Genomic DNA, 22,815 nt, shown 5'->3' on the forward strand with positions numbered 1-22,815 from the left:
GTGACTCCGATGGGGAGGATACCATTACTTGCATCTAAGTGTATACCATTATTCAACTTCTTAGTCCATTATTTGTAATGAATCCCTTCAGATAGAGAAGTGAATCCATACATTAATAACTTTATATAGTTGTCCTTTAGAAGTTTGTTCTGGTGATCCGTAATTAAACTCATCCGATATGGAGGAAGACACTAAAACCAACGCGCAAGTATAATTACATCACCAACAAACCAGTAATGGAGACCGTGGGATTTATATGAAACTAAATTCCTACTCCCACTTAGTTATTTAGAACTGAGGATCTTTCTATTTATTGATCAGGCTTATGTTCATGTTATCTATTATTCATGTGGGCTTAGTTTTTAGCAAACATCCACAAATAAAAACATGCATATAGAATAAGCAAATATGAACAATAAAATGGAAAATAAATTCCCAACTGTTATGGTCCATATTCATTGCTCCATCCTGTTTGCCGAACTCTTTTAGTTGCCTTCGCAAAATCCGACGGTCCCCGGTAAGGTCGCAGGGTTCGGGGCAGCGCCCCGATTTTTTATTTTTTTATAGAAATCGTGGCATGTTTCCTTCACTGGAAACCTCACGAAATCACTTCATAGACCCCCGAACAGCAAACAGATTTCATCTCATTGAGAAAAAAAAATTCTCTCTTTTTGGCATTAAGGGTACGACATGCGCTCCGTTTGTGCCTGTATAAAGCGCGTGGCGCTCAAGCTCAGCGCGATCAAGCTTACCAGCTCAACTTATGCTGTATAAAGGCGTGGTGGCTCAAGCTCCGGCGACTTCAGCATCAGTAGCGACCAGCTCCAACATAAAAAACTCAGATCAGGATTTCGATCAATCCAATTCTTGATCTTTTGATCTTTACATATGATTACATCATGGATAAAAAACAACAACACGATACATACGGTGATTTAAATTACATCCACCAATAAACAAAAATCGTAAAAACGATCACTTTTCATAAAATCAAAATCGATCCATTTCTTTCCAGAAATCATTCTGACCATAACAGTTAGTCTAGATGCATGCAAAACAATGTTAGAATAACTCTACATCTACCAACATATCTACATGCTCCGATACCAATTGTAGGAACCGTTATGGTTGCATCGAATGATTTACTATGAACCGCGAAACACCCACGCGCAGCGGAATAAGGGGTGTCCATGGTTTGGTTGGAAATTCATACCTTTAGATCGACTTCTTATCTCTGAGAATCCAAGATTTATGAATCCAAATCAACCTCTTGATCTTCTGTTGTATTCCTATCAATGGAATAGACGTTGTGTGGGCAGCGATCTACCAACCCTTTCTTTCTCTCTTTCCTTGCCTCTCTTTTCCAATAAAAAATGAATAGTGAATTCGGCCAGGAGAGAAGGGTTTCTATTTATAGGCTACAATAGGGACCATGAGGAGAAATTAGGGTTGGGCCTCCTGACGGGCTTGGGCTTCCCATGTTCGCCCAGAACACACGGCCCAAGTCCGTCAACAAATGGCTTATTCCACTAAAGGCCATTGTTGCACTACCGCCCTAATCCCAAATTACGTGTTACGTTTATGGGCTCCATATTATATGCTTGTGGATCTCCCCGTGTTTAAGATATCGAATGTCCGTTGATTAAGTCAAGTTACTGACAACTACACTAATCAACTTCTTATGTCCTTGAGTAGTACCACTCAACCTCATTGTTATGTTGGATTAAATTCACTTGCAGGGTTTACATGACAATCCTTATGAGCTCCTGAAGGGGACATCATCAACCCGACTTCTTGCGGGTCACATATTCCTTCTATAATCAACAGCACACCTTACATACAATGTCATTACCCAATCCATCGAGTTTGTTGATTCACAAATGAATCTCACTCATTGATGATTTAAAGAAATGTACAATGCACGTAAGTGCCCGTTATTATATCCAGATTAAGAGGACAAGCATCCATAATAACAGAGGTGTTTGTTCTCTTATATAGTTAGTATAAAGAGAAACAACCTCACTTGGTCCTATTCAATACACACAAAGTGTACTAGTGTAATCCTTTAGCCAAGATAGACTAATACCAGATTATACTAAAATTGTACCAATGGTTTGTCCAAATCCATCTAGGTTATGAACATTTACTTATACTTTATAAGGTACTGATGATATGATCTTCTGTGTGTCACCACACACCATATCATCTACAACATAAAATATTAGACACATGCATATAAGTAATAACATATATAATATTTATAACATTTGTCCATATGATTCTCATTCAAAATATGAAGAATTAGAGTTAATACAAAAGCAATGCTTTTAGTATATAACCCTATCATTAAGTGTAGAAACAGAAACCAAATTTCTCCTTATCTCTGGAACATAGTAACAGTCTTCTAAAACCAACATTTTCTCACCTAATGCTAAACAATAAACTCCTACCGATACTGCAGCAACCTTTGCCTTTGTACCTAGTGTCAAGTACACCTCTCCTTCATTCAACCTTCTTGTTTCTTGAAACCCATGTAATATATTACAAACGTGGTGAGTGGCCCCTGAGTCCACACACCAGGTGTCAGAAGGAAAAACCAACAATTTGGTTTCAAGAATAAAGGATTGCATACATTCTTTATCTATTTGTTTAAAAAACAGATACTCCCTGTAGTTCCGCTTCTAATGACCAAGCTTTTCACAATGGTAACAATTACCCTTTGTTTTAGCCCAACTTTCAGCAGTCAAGACAGATGCTAAGGGATAGAGATTTGATTGAGACATATCTGAAACATTTACATATACATAAAAATTATTATAATGCATTTAATATTGGTTTTGGGAATTTAATAAACCAATTACACGCTTTATATAAAAAAAATACAAACCCCTCCATATTGTATTAATAAGACAAATATAAGCAATGGAAACATAATACTTATGAATAATCTCTTATCCGTAGGGCATCAAAATTATTCAACTTAATCAGGCGAGTTCTACTAGACCCATCAATTTTACATACATGTAATATGATTTCCATTATTATTTCTTTTGCTACTACAATATAATTGCACAAACTGTAGGGCTGTTAACTATATTTCAGCCAAGTGTACCATCATCATAATTCATTAATGTAACTGTGAGATAATGAATCCGTAATGGAAAACACTCCCACTAGCCATACATGAATTTTTCTTCTCAAGAATAGACAATAGGAAAAAATATTTTAACATGCAATTTAATTTATCCGTAGGGATCATATTAATCACATTTAAAAATATAATTCCTATCAAATTGATAACGGTGTAGCAAGGGATTCAATTATTAAATTAAATGCCTTTACCACTTGCTTTATATTGACTGGGGGTATTAAAGCTTAAAGGTCAACACTTTATACATATACTATGTGGCCCACAGTACCAAGAACCAATTCAAAAGCTACTGTTCAAAAAAAAATGTCATGCATGCATATACCATAGTACAGCACATGACATGCATCTCATGAACCATGCATACCTTTCTGAATGTAGTAGAACAGGTGGTCCATGTTTACCAGCAATATCCAGTAGTCCATCTAGTGGTTCCTGTCTTATTCTTCAAATAATATAATATATTTTACTTGAACAAGTTAGGAACTTAGATGCCAAAGTTTATTCACTTTCATAAAGTGATTTCTGTCTTATATGTAAAGTTAAAGTTGTTTCCTTTCTTCACATGCTTATGGGCTTATGAAATATATGAACTAGTACATGTGGTCCCTATAAGCACTACTCTCTTACATCAAAGAACTTTATGCAAAGCATCTTATGTGAGCAATACTTTATAGGATAAAACAAATCTTGTAAAAAATCTTCAAGTTACACATGTAACCGAAATCAACATATCAATGCAAGATATTAAAATGATGAACAATATATGCTAATCTTAAAATAAAACATGTGATCATATTAACAAACTACAAACTAATAGATCATGTCAGTAACGCATATACATATTTATTCTTTTCTTTTATAGTATGTATTAATACTTAAAAAAAATCACCTTTATTACTTAGAACATGAAGATATGAAATTACCATATATCTCATATAAAATTTTAAGATCTCATTATTCTATTAAATCAAAAATAGATTATAGTATGACCTGCTCCGATACCAATTATTAGGATTATTTTAATCCTACATATTTAACATGCTAATCTATTATTGATAAAAAAGGAATTAAAAGAAAAATACCTTCAAAGTTGGAATTAGAGATTGACAATAAAGAAAAACTTTCCAAAGCTGAATCCAAAACAGAGATTGACAATAAAGAAAAACTTTCGAAAGCTGAATCCAAAACTTAGTCTTCAGCCTTCTAGTAGTATTCACCACACAATACACCACAAAACACTTTTGATTTTCTCCTACTTTTAGTTATACATTTCGTGGAAAGACTAATGGTCCCTTTCTCCAAAAAGTCATTCTCTTATATAGAGAAACTTTGAGAATACGTAAGTGTGTGTGTAGTAGGATCCACTTAGGATTCCAAGTCTTATCTTAAGAGGACAAGTCCTTGTTATACAAATACTTGTACTTGATATACTAAAACACTTTTAATATATATCTCTTTAATATGGAAAGTGCCCATTAACAAATCCATATTTACAATAAGGCCCCTGGAACTTTTAAGAAAGTCCTTTTCTACCATTAATTATATCTAAGTCTCTCCACCTTATTGTAATACCCTAATGGGGACAGCTTTAGGAGCGACAAGGAGTGAGATAATCTAAGTAGCTATTTTGATTTGGTGCCATATTTTCTTACCAATAATAGCAAACAAAACACCCTTCGTCCGGTTCTTATCTTCTTGTTTCGTTCCCTTTTTTCCATTAGTAGTAAAATCCTTCACTGTCGACAATGCGAGTTTACTAGTGGAAACAAATTGTTTTCTTTACTCTGTTGGTGAAATCCTCTACTGCATCCAGTGAGAGTTCACAGAAACAAGAAACAAAAGTTTTCAAGTCTCTGGCTTTCTTGATAGGAACAAATGGATGCTGTTCCATTTGGATTAGGGTCGGGAAGACATCAGATGAGGTTTCCTGTAAGTGGTGAGGTGGAGTCACGGCAAGGCAACAACAACAACAATAATACGGTGGAGGCAAACAGAGTATCGTATGTTGATAAAGCTCAAGGGAGGTTGAAGCAATCGGTAGATGTTGCCTCTCTACCTGTTCTGACAAGAAAGGGTGACAACCCAGTGATCAAACTTCCATTAGCTTTGGTGGAGAGAGGAATTGATGTCTGCAAGTATGCTTTGATTGTGAGAATGGATAAATCCACCAACTTAGACACACTCAGAGCTGCAGTCAACAAGGAGTGGGACTTAACTGAGGCAGTAAAGATCTCACCGCTGGGAAAAGGTTATATCTTGTTCAAGTTCAACAATGAGGCAGACCACAACAAGATTTTCGTTGGTGGCCCATGGAAGCTTCAAGGAAAAATGGTGAGATTCTGCAAATGGATACCTAACTTCAATTGTGCGACACAAACAAACTACTAGTTTTGTGTGGGTCAAATTCCCAGGGTTGCCTTTTGAATACTGGGAGGTAGACATTTTGATGAGCTTGGGCAGAGGACTGGGGTGTCCCATTCGCGTGGATATGAATTCACTGCAAAGAAATAATGGTTACTATGCAAGTGTCTTGGTTGAAATAGACTTAGCAAATCCACTTCCGAACAAAATATCCATCGAAGTTTCGGAGCTTGGGGTGGAGTTATGGTAGGATATTCAATATGGTTCTCTCCCAAAGTTTTGTAATTAGTGTAAGATTGTTGGCCATATTGTTGCTAAGTGCACACAAGTTAACAAGAATGTAGGAACATCTACCCAAAGCAACACAGTGGAAATCCCAACTAGTAACAGAGGGAAGGAACCAATAGAACAAGAAATGCAGGTAAATGGCAGGAGAATGTCCAAGAGCCAAAAAAGGAGAGTAAAGAGGACGAACCAAGAAAAAGAATGGAGGCCTAGAGGTGGAAGTGGGACGGAAGCTGGGCCAAGTAATTCGCAAGAGAATTTTACTCAAGAGTGCACTATTATGGGAGCAGTTGAGACTGAAAACTCCAGTAGGATGGGGATAATACCAGCCATGGTAGATCAAAGTGCAACAACAGAGGGGATGACTGAGACACAAGCTATTATACTGTTGAATGATAATGTTGGGCCTCTAACTCTGAGAACGGAAGAAGATGATTTTACGCTGTTTAACATAGAAGCCAGCTGGTTTCATTTGTTGATGGGTATCCCGAAAACTAGAGAGAGCTCAGATGATGAGACATCTGATAGAGAAGTGGAATATTTCCATGATAGAGTCAGGAATACTAGTGTCATGGAACCTGTTCCCATCACTCCATAACCTGTGAGATCAGGCATGGTAACTAGGTCTGGGAAGCAGTGTGGAGGAGAAAATGGCAGGACCACAGAAAAGTAGAAAGGTTCTTCAGCATAGAGTCATAGAGGCAAGAAGGTAAGGGGCCGACCGAGAGGTTCCAAACACAAGAATTACTGATGATTACATCCATGGGATTTTGGAATGTCAGAGGCATAAATGACGTAGAGAAGGTTAGAGAAATAAACAGGTTGAGAGTCGACAAGAAGCTCAGCATGTTTTGTTTACTTGAAACTAAAGTTAGGGAGAATAAATATGATTTCATTAAGAACATCTGTTGTTCGTTATGGGAGCATACAAACAATTATGGGAAGGATCTGTCTGGTAGAATATGGGTGTGTTGGGATCCGTATTTGGTTGAAGCTAGTAAGCTGAAAGAATCTGATCAGTTTGTACATTGTAAAGTTCGATTTAAGACAACAAATGAAGAGTTTATCTTGACAGTGGCATATGCTAGAAATGCAAAAACTCTCAGGCGGAATTTATGGAGGGATCTACGGGACATTCAAGGCTCGGTCATTATTCCTTGGTGTGTAGCAGGTGACTTTAACAACATCACAAAGGCGGTAGAGAGAGTTGGCGGGAGTCCTATGCATCCACGCAAAGCAGAAGAGTTTGTAGATTGTTTGCAACATGTTGGCCTATTAGACTTGAACTACAATGGGTTTTTCTACACCTGGAACAACAAAGTAGAGGGTAGAGGAAGAATAATGACGAAGATAGATAGATGCTTAGTAAATAGTACGTGGAACGTGGAGTATCCAACCTCGAAAGTGGAATTCCTACCGCATGGTGTTTTTGATCACTCTCCAATTATCATATACTGGACAGATATGAATAGGAAGGCTACACCTTTCAGATTCAAAAACTTTTGGCTCGACCAGAAGGAGTTTCATGACATTCTGCAAGACGTCTGGCAGGACAGAATTATCTCTAATCCTATGTATGTTCTTATGCAGAAATTAAAGACACTTAAAGAAAGAATTAAGCTGTGGGCAAGGAGAAATTTTTCAGATTTACATGCCAGAGTACATCAAGTGAGGGAGGTACTGTATGATATACAAAGGCAGATACAAGCAAAGCCCATGGACCCTTTCTTGGGCCAGAAGGAGAAAGAAGCTCTACAATGATTACAACGGTGGGCTAGTATTGAGATATCAGGATCGAGGAAGCCAACAAGAAAATAAATGGATGTTAGAAGGAGATAAATAAACGCCTTTTTTCAAGTCTCTAGAAGAAAAGAAAGCAAAGAGTGGGATATGGACTCTCCAAAACTCCCGGGGGTTACAATCACCGGACAAAATTTGAGGTCAATAAAACAATTGCTAAGTATTACAATGGGTTCTTGGGTCCGATCTTTGGGGAGATAAGTGGAAGGATTTCTATAATCAGCTACAAGTCACGAGATGTTATCCCACGATAGTATGCAAGCCATTCTTGATCTTTGAAGTGTTTTTGAGGAGGTCAAGAAGCATGCATTCAATATGAAAGAGAATAAAACACCAGGACCAGATGGGTTTACTCCTATTTTCTTCAAGAGATGCTGGGATACTATTGGTCATGATTTTTTATATGCTATTCTTAATGCTTTTAAATTCTGCAAATTCCCTAGAGGTGTTAATGCTAACTTTTTATGCCTCATTCCAAAAGTTAGCAATCCCTCGAGGGTGGAGGACTTTAGACCCATTGCGTTATGTAACACTGTTTATAAAAGTATATCTAAAGTCATCTCAAACAGAATGTTACTAGTCATCAATGATTTAGTGCAGACTAATCAATCGGCTTTCCTTCCTCGCAGATCTATCCAAGACAACATACTCCTATCACATGAGTTACTCAGAGGGTATGATAGGAAGAATAGTACTCCCAGATGTACCATTAAACTGGATATCAGGAAGGCATATGACATGATCAGTTAGGACTCCATAAAGGCCATACTCAAGAAATTCCAGTTTTCGGCCAGTATGTGTAATTGGATAGATATATGCATTTCAACTCCTTCTTATTCGATCATGATAAATAGAGCACCAGAAGGATATTTCTCAGGAGGGAGAGGTGTTCGACAGGGAGACCCTTTATCCCCATACTTGTTTGTATTAGTAATGGAGATCCTTAGTTGTGTTCTGAAACAAAAGCTTTTGAACAAGGACATACTCTATCATCCAAAATGCAAGAAGGTACAGCTATCCCATTTGGCTTTTGTGGATGATGTACTCATGTTTTGTAAAGGAGAAACAGGATCGGTGCAATTGATTAAAGTATGTCTGGAGGAATTTGGAAGGGCTATGGGGCTACAGATTAACAAACACAAGACAACTTTATTAGCTGGAGGACTTAATGATCAGGATGCAAGGGGACTGGCAATGATTCTGGGGATAGAACTGATAAAACCACCAGTTATATATTTAGGACTACCTCTCATATCTGCCAGGCTTGGTATCAGGGAGTGTTAGCCACTAGTGGAGAAGGTGACGGCTAAAATCACCAACTGGAAATCAAAGCTTCTCTCACATGTGATAAAACATAAAATGAATAGTTTACCTACAAAATGAACAATGAAACTCAAAACATAAGTAAACTAAAACTTATTTACGCGTCTATATTTATCAAAGTTTCTACTCTCAATTCTATCGAAATAGAGTGGAGTAATAAATTCGTTCCACTCCCAGTTCTCTAGCATGGAATGTTTTCTAATCTAATTAATTGGTCTTAAGTCTAATGAGAGCTTTACGAAGGTTGTTATACTACGATACAATATGAAATTGATTATGTTGAATTTAACTACGAATGCTATGGAAATATGATTGTTTTTGAATCTAGATAAAGGATTAGAGGGGAATTGAATCCACCTCGAATCCAACTTAATAACCTAGCATAGATTCTTGTATCTCGATTCTTACGTTCTTACGACAAGAATTTCGAGTTCTAGTCCTTAGTGTTCATGGCACTTCTACCAAGTACTAACTAGCATGTGAGGTCGTCCACCCATTCTTATGGCGAATCACGACCTTCTAGAGTGGAATAGATTCTACAATGCTTCTACACTATACCACTAAGTTTTCATCAAAGCTTCATCAACCCCTCTAATGGAGGTTTTAGCCTTGAGTCATCAACCTATCATTTCCCATTGAATTATAACTACACATCATATTAAAATTCTAACTTAACTAATTTAACTAACAATGTTTCAATCTACTTAAACTATGAAATGATAATCAACAAGAATTAAAATTAGATCTATAAATTGAAATGAAAAAAATCAAAATTGACAAAAATAACTATTTTATTTATCTAATCAATCAAGAACAATGATTCAAAGACTTAATCTAAAATAAGAATTGAAAATGGAACTTAAACTTAATTACTCTACTGAAAACTAGATCTAGAATTCTATATAGTTTTAGGTCTAACTAGCTACCATTAACAAAGAGCTAAGCTTTTGTTTTTATATGTCCAGATCCAAAAATCGTGCATGGGCTTGGATCCATGTTTTGGGCGAGAAGAAGGGCCCAAAACCCAATTCTTTCAGTCCAAAAAGGCCTCTTCAGCTGCAGTTGGCTTCAACAGACTTTTTGTCCACTTCTGCTCCTCTGATTCGGTCAAGGCTTAGACCATTGGAAAGCTCTTTCCGATCCAGTCATTTTGACATAAGGTAGGCCCAATTCCGAGGTCTGAGTCCAAAGATCGACGCCCGGAAGTTCTCTTTGACTTTGAGTCTTTATTTTTTGCCCGCGTTGACTTTGACTTTTCAGCTTTGACCGGCTTTAGAAAGGCTTTGTCTTCTTGAATCTTGGCCTTTAATCACAGAACTTCTTAGCAACCAACCATCGCTCCTTTATCTCATCAAAGTGGCATATTTCTGCACATAATTGACTTTGAAGCCTGAAATGCATAAAAACACGTAATCAGTATTAACTCTTACTTATTATTCACATAATTGGTCTAAAAGTACGATTGTTAAGGGGTTAAAACTACAGTTTTGGGCTCTTATCAAACCACCCCCAAACAGCATTTTGCTTGTCCTCAAGCAAATATGAGAAATTAGAATAAGTGACCAAAAATGGAGTTCTAACTACTCTCGTTTCGTTGAGTGCGATTACATTGACCATATGCAACAAGGCCTTAAACCACTAGGAATTCCCTAGTGGACGAGTTATAGCCTCGTGAGAGTTTTCCAGTGAATGTACTCACAAACTTCATCTATACTACAATGACTAAGAAATAAAACTATTGTTTCCTCATTCATGTCTCAACTATCTATACATATCACTATCAATTGAATAAGAATAACCAAGTCAAACACCTAAACTAATATATGCATAATAATCAATCATCTATGAAACAAATATAAATACTATGAGTAATACTATGAAATGCCTAGCAGGTTCGTTTCTGAAAACAAGGAATAGCGTCCTTAAGTAGGTCCTCACATAAATGTCAAGACGAAAACCACTCTGATTTTTCCGCTCAAGTTTCGCTACTCCAGTGTGTAGTGGGCACACTTTACCTTACAATCTCAATGACAACAAGGAAGCCGGAGTCGATCAAACACATCTGCCACTTACTATCACACTAACCTATTCCTAATTGAGCTAAAGGTCTTTATTAGGTGTTGCGGGGATTAGGAGATGGTTTAAGAAGGAAGGAAATAGATATTCAAAAGGACAAGTCTGAGATAGTAGAGTCTTCATATTATGTAACTTAGAGAAAACCTTGTTATTTACTTTTGCTTCTACACTTTGTTTCCATCCTTAGCCATATTTTTTTTTTCTTTTTCTTTGGCTTTTAACTCCTTTTATTCTATTTTTTCGGAGTTTTTATTTTATTTCTATTTTTATTTTTCTTTTCTTTGGATGGAAACTTCATTTCTTTATTTTCTGAAGCAATTAACTAACTTTTGTTTACACCGGTTTTTCTCTTCTTCTTTCTTCCTCATTCTATTCTCAGACTAATTCTAGATTGGGTAGGTTGAATTTTATTTATTTATTTATTATTTTATTTATTTTGTTTTGTTTTTGTAACAGGGTAAAGGATTTGTGGGTTATGAAAGGCTAAAGAAAGGCTCAGAGGGGGGACTAGCGGAAAATAATTCATAGGTTTGAATTTCTGGCTATATCGATCCAAAGAGGGCCTAAATTCTCGCTTAGGATATGGCATACTGATCAAGCAAGTGGACGTGTGATTTCTCTATCCGGATTTTACTTCTCCCTTGTGTCATTTCTCAAATGTTTTATTTCATATAAGGCTTTAGGCTATATTCTCACGAGGATTTGTAGAATAAGTACTCTAGCCTAGCTTTGAAGAAACTTCTTGCTAACAATCATAGATACTCATGTAATATATTTATAGATAGATGCAAAGATTATTACCTACATATTAACCTAAGTTTCTAACAATTATTACGATGCAAAAGCTACATTGAGACTTCTAGATTGTTAAGAGCATAGAAAGAAAACAATACCAATATTCCTAAGTGTATAGCATAAACTTATTTATTTATATTTTGAAAATTTTAACTTGAAAACAAATGCATATTATACATTTCTATATCCTAACAGATGCCTTAATTACACGTGTTTCTATGCCCCCCCAAACAAGAAGCATGCTTTGTCCTCAAAGCATTTAAATAAAGAGGGTAGAAAAATACCATGGAAATGCGTAAAATTCTGGAACATCTGCAAAACAAGGTTAGAACATACTAATATAGGAAATAAAAATACTGACGCAAGTCTATAAGAGTTCCACCCATTATGGGGTTAACAGAATTAAATTGCTTGGGACATAAGCAGACAATAACAAAACTAAAAACTTACCTTATCTCCCGCTTAAACATCCTCCTTCTCATTAAAGAGATGAGGTTCCTTCGCATCCTGCCAGTCCATTATAACTTGCCAAGCTTGCCGCCATTTATCATCTACTAATGCTAACCTATTAAGTGTTATTATGTCTGATGGGATGTACGGGGCGACCAATTGAGGCGCACTCCGCCATCCCGGCCAAGTCATTATTATGATAAGGCGAACCAACCAATAATGGTGGGTCTCATGACTTCAACCCTTTTCCAATCTGTGAATTGTGCATAGAATACAAGTAAACAACTACGCATGATGCGGCTTACCAACACAGGCATAAGAAGATACTTACGCCTCATGGTTTGGGCTCTCTTAAGACTAGCGACTAAAACTCGGGGAATGTCATATCGGCGGCGTCCACCGCCTAAAGCGAGGAAAATGTCACCCAGCGATCTTGTTTTGCGAAATGAAGCGCCATTCCCCAAAATATTCATCGGGATGAATAACATGGTGGTGCCTACATTTAGGGAAAGGCTACCAAGGGCAATGCTATATATAAGCCCCTAGTCCATTACTTTCGAAATACCCCTCCCCATAATACTCATGGAAATATGTATAATCATAAAGATATGCATTATCGGTCATATATGCCCATGTGTGAGCAGTCGGTATTGGTAATCTTGAAACTAAAGCGACCACATTTTTATTGAATTTATGTGTCGTGTCATCGACTTCTGATGGAGAATTCTTGTTCTCCATCGATTAAAATAGAATTTAACGTGGTCGTAGAAATAAGCGAAGAAGCTGTGGTGAATATGAATCATCATCACTTACCGATGTAGTTGGCCATCCATCCTAGCTGCGGGATCCGTGGCCGGAACCAATGTCCATAGGTCTCGGTTCCCAACCGTCTTCGAAAAGACTGTTCAGGTATGACTATAGGAGATGTCATCTCAACGACTCCTTGAACAGTTCAAAATCCTGGAATGACCCTCAAAAATTGGAACTTCCGTGTTCACGGATGGCGAGGGGAGTGGAGTGCTTCGCCGCCGCGAATTGGCGCTTCGTGGGTTTTAAATTACAGTGTTTTGAAGCGAGTGCGCTCAAGGAGGAGAACGCGGGTTCGCGCTCGACTAAACTTTCGAAAGGGTGGAGGGTGTGGCGGCGCGGCGAAGCCTTGGCAGCGCTTCGTAGAATCTTGAAACGAAGTTTAGAGGAAAAAGAAGGAAAAGCTTGGAGTGAAAGGTGTGGGATGATGGTGGGGTGTAGTGTGGTTTGTTAGTGTAGAATGAAGGGAGTTTAAATAGGTTATGAGCTTCCAAAATGAATCGGCAAGTTCCCAAATTGTGTTAAGGCAATTTCCGGAAATAGAAAAATTCCAAACCCGAAAACGGAAACAAACCATTTTCGTGATTTTCTAAAAATCCTGGTATCTTTCATACTGGATTTAGAATAGTAACTTATAAACTCTCCTACATTTCATGCTACCACCACACAAATCATAGATATGCCGATATCGGCCAAATTCTCAACCTTTCCTCCAAGACAACTTTCTGTGAGATGATCATATAGCGAATTATATTAAAACTAAAATTTAAAACCAAACAACATAAAACAAACCTCTTAATATTTAAATTTAACAACTGAATTAAAATCCAACTAATAAAACAAAATCATAATATAAAATGAACATAAAACGATGGTGAACACCTAGTTATGTGATGAAGATGGACCACGAGATGGAGATTGGCCCTGGGATGGAGAATGGCTTGAACCATCGTCGCCCGGCGATGGCGGCTCATGCCTGTCGGACTCGGCTGAAACGAGTCCTCCACGGGTGGCATCGTCGTAGCATCTTTATTCGGAACAAAGCTGTGCTTCCATCTCGATCTGATCGCATCTTGGGCTTGTTGATTCTGGTGGATAGTCTCCATGTTAGACAAGATATCGTCCTGAACCCTTTCGAGCATTTCAAGTCTCGTCTGAAGGTTCGTTTGCTTATTTCGAACTACAATCTGTCTATCTTGGATATCTTCACAAATACCATAAACGCAACGCAAGCCAGTTTGCAACATTTGCATGCGTTCTAAATTAGAACTACAAGTATTTAATGAATCGTTATCCAGACATGTCATATCCTCCCTTTCATCCTCCGACTCAACCACCTTTCCTTCAGACAACGGCCACGTCTCTTGGATGCAATCCGTATAGATACTTGCATTAGAATGCAATTTGATCTTAATAGGAGCAGATTTTGCGACAGCTCTAAAGGAGAGCATGATCTTAGTGATCAATACGGGAAGAGGAGCCAAGCTCTTTCCCACTCCTCTAATCACATTAAACATTAAATCGAGGATGCAGAAATTATACTTATTTGTTTGCAAAATCCAGGAAGAAGCGTGCATACATTGCGGGCCGATATCATCGACTTTGTCTTTCCCGAGGGCGTTCCTACCAATCCAGCGAGCTCTGACCCGGTTGATTGGTTTCGTGGTTGGTGGCGGGACGAATGAGATGTCGGATTGTATTCACCCTCCACGACGGTATCTTTCATCAAAGCGGGAACTCCGATTATCTTGGGATTCTGAATTGTCGTTACTAGGTTGCTTTCAAAGCGTAATTCCTAACAGATTCGACCAACAAACGTGCCTCGTTACTTCCTTCCCTCGTTCCTCGCTACCTTTATGAAAATCCTATCCCCTCAATTCTCGCTTCTTATAAAACTGTTCTACCAAATCATAGTGATAGAACTCCTCGGTCGAAAGTACCACAGTCCGTTCAATCCCTCCTAATCATCTCCGGCGTCGTAAAAGTCGCGTTCGGCGACAAAGAAAAAGCGTGCTCGGCAAAATTCTTCGTCGTAGCGCCATTGAAGTTTCTGAGACAACTAATGGTTTTGTAGACTGTGGGGGAGGCGAGTTTGAAAAAAAACAACTAAAAACAACGGTGGTAGCGGTGGTTACTTGAATTGGTGGCTGTTTTCGGAGTTGGGGTGGTGGTGGTAATGGTTTGGAGAAGATTTTAGTTGGATTTGAATTTCTTGGCGTGGGTGTAGTTAGGTTTCCTTTTCTCTCTTTTTATTTTTTATTTGTTTATTTTGGTGTTTAAGGTTTGTTTTAAACCTTGGTAATCGGCGGGATTGAAAAGGAAAGAACTGTGCATTTTTGGGAAGGAAGGAGACACACAGACGTGTGTGTGGTTTGGGCCCAAGCCCAATTTGAATTCCGGAATTTTCCGATTTTTCGCGCAATTTCAAATTCAATTTGCCGCTTCGTTACTGGCCCGATTTTGGCGAATGAGTTATGGAAATGATCAGTAGAGAATTTCCAATCCAATGATCTATAAAACACTCAATTCGAACCTTGGGTGACGTATAAGAAGGTAGAAAAACGCCTCGAAGTGCGTGTGTGACTTAAGTTATGCGAACGAAGGAAATCTAAGTTTTAGATTACGTCAACCCAATTGAACTTCAAGTAATGGCCTAAGCAACACAAATAAAAAGTTCGAGCAATCCAGATGGAAAGACTGATTGCCCACCCCCAAACAAATTTTTAAACACAAAAGTTGTTCTAACGTGGGTCGTTTAAAGTCAGATTCCCAAGACTTGTTGGATTGCTATTTCTATGATTAAGAATTGTTTATTATTATTTATTTTTTTATTTATTTTATTTATTTTTATTAGTTTATTATAAGAAAAATGAAAAACAATAAATACATAATTCACTCTATAGAGGAACATGACTCAAAAACCGAGAAAACATGCAAAAGTGGAAAACGTGAATCATGTTAACTGTGGACTTAGGATCCGGTACTTACAGCCACACACTCCATAGGGAGGGCCCGGTTACCTGAATGGTGCACTTACCACTATATGGAAGTGAAAGGAAGTACACCAATGACAAAGGTCAATCCTCATAGACAGGGTCCTGTAAAAGGACTTCCTCTACATCAGAGGACAGAAGTTCATGAAAATGTTTTAACCGTTGACCATTAACTTGAAAGGTACTGTTGTCATTGGGATTTACCAAGGTGATTGCCCCCGTAAGGGTGACTTGATAACCGAGAAAAGGACCGGACCTAACGGGTTTTAGTTTCCACTGGGGAAAATATGTAGGCGGGAGTTGTAAAGCAAGACCTTTTGACCGACCACAAACTCTGCGCTAAGATTTGCTTATCATGAACACGTTTCATGTTAGCTTTATAATCCTTGGCGAGATCGTAAGAATCGCTATGGATTTCTTCAAGCTCATTCAATTGCAACTTCGTTTGACACTGCCTCATCAATATTGAAGTTAAGGCTTTTTATAGCTCCACGAGCACGGTGCTCTAATTCAGCGGGCAAATGACATGGTTTCCCAAATACAAGTCTAAAGGGAGACATACCTATAGGAGTTTTGAAAGCAGTTCTATCGCCCATAAGGCATCCGATAGGACGACCCGATCTTTTCTATCGGGGTTCTGAGTTGTTTCTAAAATCTTTTTGATTTCCCTATTAGAAACTTCTACTTGTCCGCTAGTTTGTGGATGATAAGGAGTTGCTACTTTATGTGTAACTCCATACTTTTTCACTAGGGATGCAACAACTCATTTGCAAAATGTGTTCCACCATCATTAATGATGGCTTTAGGAATGCCAAACCGACATAAAATATATTCTTTAATAAAAATACAAACGGTCTTATGGTCATTGCTACGGCAAGCTAGGGCCTCTATCCATTTAGACACGTAGTCCACGACAACTAGAATATAAATGAAATCGTGGGAAATAGGGAAGGGACCCATGAAATCAATGCCCCAAACGTCAAAAATTTCTACTATCAAGATTGGATTTAATGGCATCATATTACGTTTCGTGATTCGCCCAAGTTGTTGGCAATGAATACACGTCTTGCAATGCACGTGGGCATCCTTAAAAATGGTAGGCCAATAAAATTCACATTGAAGAACTTTAGCGGCTGTTTTCATCCCACTAAAATGGCCACCACACTCTTTGTCATGGCAGAACGATAGAACTTCATTATATTCCCACTAGGGAATACAACGACGAATAATCTGATCCGCACAATACTTAAAAAGGTAGGGCTCATCCCAGTAGTATAACTTAACTCGGCCAAGAACTTCTTTACGTTCATTTCTTGACCAATTATAAGGCATAACATCAGCCGCTAAATAATTTACAATGTCGAGATACCATGGTCTTTGAAAAAATAGCATCTGAAGCTCATCGGGGAAAAAGAGTCGGTATGGACTCGTTTAATCACTCGATCGTCGTTTGTGAGTCTAGATAAGTGGTCGGCAACTACGTTTTCGACCCCTCTTTTTGTCCTTTTTTTCTAATGTGAACTCTTGCAGGAGAAGGATCTATCGGATTAATATCTGCTTAGCATCCTTCTTTGCAAGAAGGTACTTAAGGGCTGCATGGTCCGTGTAAACTAAAGTTTTAGAACCAACCAAATAAGGGCCGAAACTTATCTAAAGCATAAATGACAGACTAAGAATTCTTTTTCGGTAGTTGAATAATTCCGTTGAGCATCGTTTAAGGTTTTACTAGTATAATAAATAACAGTGGACTTATTATCTAGTTTTTGTCTCAAGACTGCACCAACTGCATAGTCACTAGCATCACACATGAGTTCGAAAGGTTTAGACCAATCGGGGAGGCTGTATAATTGGTGCAGAGGTTAGAGGCTTTTAAAGTTTCAAAAGCCTGCGTCAGTTAAAATTAAAATCAAAGATTGCATCTTTCAAAAGCAGATTAGTTAAAGGCCTAGCTATTTTGAGAAGTCTTTAATAAACCGCCTATAAAACCTGCATGGCCTAGAAAGGCTCTAATATCATGGGCGATCGTGGTTTAGGTAGGGTCGGTATCTTATCTAGTTTGGCCTTATCTACTTCGATGCCATCACTAGATACGATGTGACCTAGTACTATGCCCTTTTCACCATGAAATGACACTTTTCCCAGTTTAAAAGCGAGGCTCTTTTTTCTTCACACCGTGTCAAAACCTTAGACAAGGTTAGACAAACGATCGTGAAGGAGTCTCCATAGATAGAAAAATCATCCATGAAAACTTCCATAAAAGCTCTACAATGTCACTAAATATATGAAGCATACACCGCTGGAAGGTACTAGGAGGATTACAAAGGCCAAAAGGCATTCGTTTATAGGCATACGTTCCAAAGGGACATGTGAAGGTAGTCTTTTCTTGGTCATCAATATCAATAATAATCTGAAAATAGCCTGAGTAGCCATCCAAAAAACAATAAAAAGCATGACCAGCTAGGCGTTCGAGCATTTGATCTATAAAAGGTAAAGGAAAGTGATCCTTTCGTGTCATAGCATTTAAACGTCTGTAATCAATACAGATCCTCCATTTCATAGGACCTTGTGTGACAACATAGTCACCCTTCCCGTTACGTACCATGGTAACTCCCGATTTCTTAGGAACTACATGAATGGGGCTTACCCATTCGCTATCAGAGATTGGGTATATGATACCCGCATCGAGTAATCGTAAGACTTCTTCCCTAACCACCTCTTTCATGGCAGGGTTCAAGCGACGCTGAGGTTCGCGAGAAGTCTTCGCGTTATCCTCCAAATAGATACGATGAGTGCAAACATTAGGGTCAATTCCCATAATGTCAGCTAGGGACCAACCAATCGCCGACCGATGTTCTCTAATCACCCGGATTAAACGTGTCTCTTCATTCTTAGATAACAGAGAAGATATAATTACCGGATGACTACCATCCGGATCAAGTTGAATATATTTTAACTCCGGGGGAAGAGGTTTAAGCACTAGGGTGGAAGGAAAATCAATAGATGTTTCGTCGGGGTCCTCATTTTGCATAATGAATACTTGCTTAGGTAGCAAGTCTTCATACTCAGTATATGGAGCAACCGAAGGGTCTACAATTGGTGTGGACTCAAAGATGGTGTTGAATTCCTCTAAGTAGGAGTCATTTACAAAATCTGAAGTTCCAAAAGAAAGGAATTTGTACATATTGTTTTCGGGAAACGTGTTGTTAAAATAATCTTGAGCTAAGCTCTCGATCATGTTAACTTCCCCATCTAAAGATGAATCTGGTAACTGTTTCATCATTTTAAAAACATTTACCTCAACTGTAAGATGGCCAAAAGATAAGGACATCTTACCATCGCGGTAATTTATAAGTGCGTTGGCAGTTGCCAAGAAGGGGCGCCCTAAGATGATCGGTACAGAGTCGTTAGCGACTTACGTATCGAGGATAACAAAATCAGCGGGGATAGTAGAAATCACGAACCTTAACAAACGCGTTTTCCACTACACCTTTAGGATACTTAATTGACTTGTCCGCTAATTGCAACATTATTTTTGTAGGTTGCATTTCTCGTAGACCTATTTGTTTATACAAGTAATACGGGGAGTAAGTTAACACTCGCCCGTGTCCCAATAAAGCGTCGTCGTGTGGGAATCTCCTAAGGTGCATTTTTGATGGGATCGACCGGGGTCCTTGTACTTAACAATTCCATTATTTTCGGATAAAGTTGGGAACCGTTCAGTTAGAAAAGCGTCTTTAGGTATATTGGTCTTACGCCTAGTAGTGCACAACTCTTTAAGAAACTTAGCATGGTTAGGTAGCTTTTAATAGCCGAGAAAAGGAAGGTTTATCGTTAGATTCTTGAAAACGTTCCTAATCTCCTCAAAGTTTGTATCCACGGTTAGCATAGCTAACCGAGGGAATGGTGGTTTCACACTCTATATTTAGCGTATGGCTCGACTTGATGTGTTACCTTGGCTTTACGTTTCTTAGTTTGTTGTTTAACCGGGTACCTTTACGAGTGGTAGGCTCTTCAGTTTCTACTTCGGTATCTAGTTCGATATCTGGTGTAGGGAGTACTGATGGGGTAACTATAGGCATAGTTACTTTGTTATCAACCACTCTTCCAGAGCGGAGAGTGGTGATGGCATTAAGGTCACCTACGATTGTAGTTTTCGTACTAGTATTACCGTTTACGTCAAAGGCTGTGTTTGTTGTTTTAGGGTTTGGTATCGCTTGTCTTGGAAACACGCCTTTTGGTTGGGCTTTCTCTTGGGCTAACTGTTGTATGCCCTGATTTATGGATTGTAAGATCTGTTGGTTTGATTGAGTCATTGATTGGAAAAGTTGTTGGGTAACCTGTATAAAGGCGTCTATACGATCCGGATGTGATGGTGTAGTAGTCCGCAGTGGTGCGACCGAACTATCTCACGTTGATTATTTATGGGTGGGTTGTGATAGTTACTATTGTTAACCGGAACGATACCTCTATTGGTATTATAACTATTATAATTACCCTGACCTTGTGCTAAACCTTGTCTTGGTTGCGCTTGGTTGTTATAATTATTATAAGTTCCCTGACTTTGTCCCTGTCCTTGCCTAGGTGGAGCTTGATTATAGTTGTTTGCTTGCCTAACATTTTGGTTATTAAACCCTGGAGGTGAAACTTGTTGATTGTTGCGCCAACTAAAGTTGGGATGTTGTCTCCATGGGGCATTAGGAATAGGATAGCTATTAATGGAGCAAACATTGTCTTGCTCCAATTGTTGTTGTTCATAGGCGAGAGGACAATAGGATTCAGGGTGCTCAGGACTCAAACAGACATTACATGGGTTGGAGTTAACATTCATGACGGGATAGCTTTTTTGTTGCCACGTAAATAGCCTCAACCTTTTAGTTAGAGATTCGATTAAATTTTTAAGTTCTAGATCAGGTTTCATCTCAAACATACCGGCGGCCTTAACTGTTGAAGAAGAACTAACAGAGCGGGGGATATCATCACTACCCCCCCAATTGTTATTACGTTTAGTTTGATCTTCTAAAAATTTGTAAGCCTCCGAGGCTCCTTTACTTAGGAAACTACCCCCATTCATTATGTCAAGGACTTCTTTATGGTGATGTTGAAGTCCTTTGAAAAAGGCACGAACTAACGTGTCTTTTGCTAGGTTATGGTGTGGACACTTTATAAGCAGATCGGTGAAACGATTCCAAGCCTCAGAAAATGATTCATGAGGATTTTGTCGAAAAAAATGAATCTTGGAAAGCATCTCATCCGTCTTTAGGGGTGGGTAAAAATGTTCCATAAACAGCTGAACAAGTTTAGCCCACGAGTCCACAGAGTTAGGCTTGGCGATTAACCAAAGACGCCTTATCGGCTAAGGTGAAGGGAAATACTCTCGGTTTAATCATTTCCGCACCAACCGTAGGATGATGGAATGTTGTAAGGACTTGTTCAATCCTACGCATGTGTTGATAAGGTTTTTCATGGTCTAGACCATGGAAAACGGGTAACAAATTAAATATGTTTGGGGGAATTCGAAAATCCCCCACTGGGTCTGCTAGAACGATGCAAGATTTAGGGCTATCGCTCAACGCTTTGTAAAAGTCGGAGAGAGGAGTCTCTCTTTCTTCAGCCATTATGTCAGGTGTGGTTGGTGGAATAGTAGCTAGAGGTGTAGTGATTAGTATACTCGATAGATTTGTTTGTTGACGCTGACGGTTAATTACGTTCGGTGTTTTTCTCCGACCAGACCTTAATCTCATGCAAGTCTAAGTCTAAACACGACAACACTCCAAATAACCTTGATATTTTAGTATAAACCTCTAACTGGAGATGCGAGGTATGGAAGAAAGGAATAACTGATAGCGTCCTTGCTTCGCTTATGAATAGCGTCTTGTGTACGCGTGTTCAGTGTAAATAACAAGTTAGAACACTGAAAAACTTAAAAATCGGGTTGAAACAAACTGTAGAAACCGGAAAATTTAGCTTAGAGGCTGTCGCTCCGTGTAACTTGAAGTTACAGTGTTTTAGGGTGGTCGCTCAAGATGGGGGCGGTCGCTTTAAGGTTCGATCTTTTTTGAGCGAAGAGCGTTTCGGTTAGAAAGCGTGTCGCTCAGTGTAATTTTTTCGCGGAACTTTTCAACGTTGAAATGGACAACCACAGTATGAATCAAACAAGGGTGGGTGAGTTTAATGGGACTTAAAGATGACTAATTATACTATGAAAACAATGCTAAAGTGAAACTAAGATGGCAGCGGCACCATTTGATAAAACATAAAATGAATAGTTTACCTACAAAATGAACAATGAAACTCAAAACGTAAGTAAACTAAAACTTATTTACGTGTCTATATTTATCAAAGTTTCTACTCTCAATTCTATCGAAATAGAGTGGAGTAACAAATTCGTTCCACTCCTAGTTCTCTAGCATGGAATGTTCTCTAATATAATTAATCGGTCTTAAGTCTAATGAGAGCTTTATGAAGGGTGTTATACTACGATACAATATGAAATTGATTATGTTGAATTTAACTATGAATGCTATGGAAATATGATTGTTTTTGAATCTAGATAAAGGATTAGAGGGGAATTGAATCCACCTCGAATCCAACTTAATAACCTAGCATAGATTCTTGTATCTCGATTCTTACATTCTTACGGCAAGAATTTCGAGTTCTAGTCCTTAGTGTTCATGGCACTTCTACCAAGTACTAACTAGCATGTGAGGTCGTCCACCCATTCTCATGGCGAATCACGACCTTCTAGAGTGGAATAGATTCTACAATGATTCTACA

The 22,815-nt window shown here is 38.4% G+C and overlaps 1 protein-coding gene across 1 annotated transcript; it reads left to right on the top strand.

Annotated features, from left to right (window-relative positions):
- Positions 1–6,559: 6,559 nt before the first annotated feature.
- On the top strand, positions 6,560–7,558 carry LOC147515520 (uncharacterized). Its single transcript, XM_086592943.1, has one exon. It carries the CDS (start codon positions 6,560–6,562, stop codon positions 7,556–7,558), a length of 999 nt encoding a protein of 332 aa, XP_086449069.1.
- Positions 7,559–22,815: the final 15,257 nt, after the last annotated feature.

The sequence above is a fragment of the Coptis chinensis genome, chromosome 2, assembly GCF_015680905.1.
Source record: "Coptis chinensis isolate HL-2020 chromosome 2, ASM1568090v1, whole genome shotgun sequence".
Taxonomy (NCBI): Eukaryota; Viridiplantae; Streptophyta; class Magnoliopsida; order Ranunculales; family Ranunculaceae; genus Coptis; species Coptis chinensis.

Bases quoted from the DNA above. Each gene is read 5' to 3' on its own strand.
- LOC147515520 (XM_086592943.1), top strand. From the start codon at position 6,560: ATGGGATTTTGGAATGTCAGAGGCATAAATGACGTAGAGAAGGTTAGA.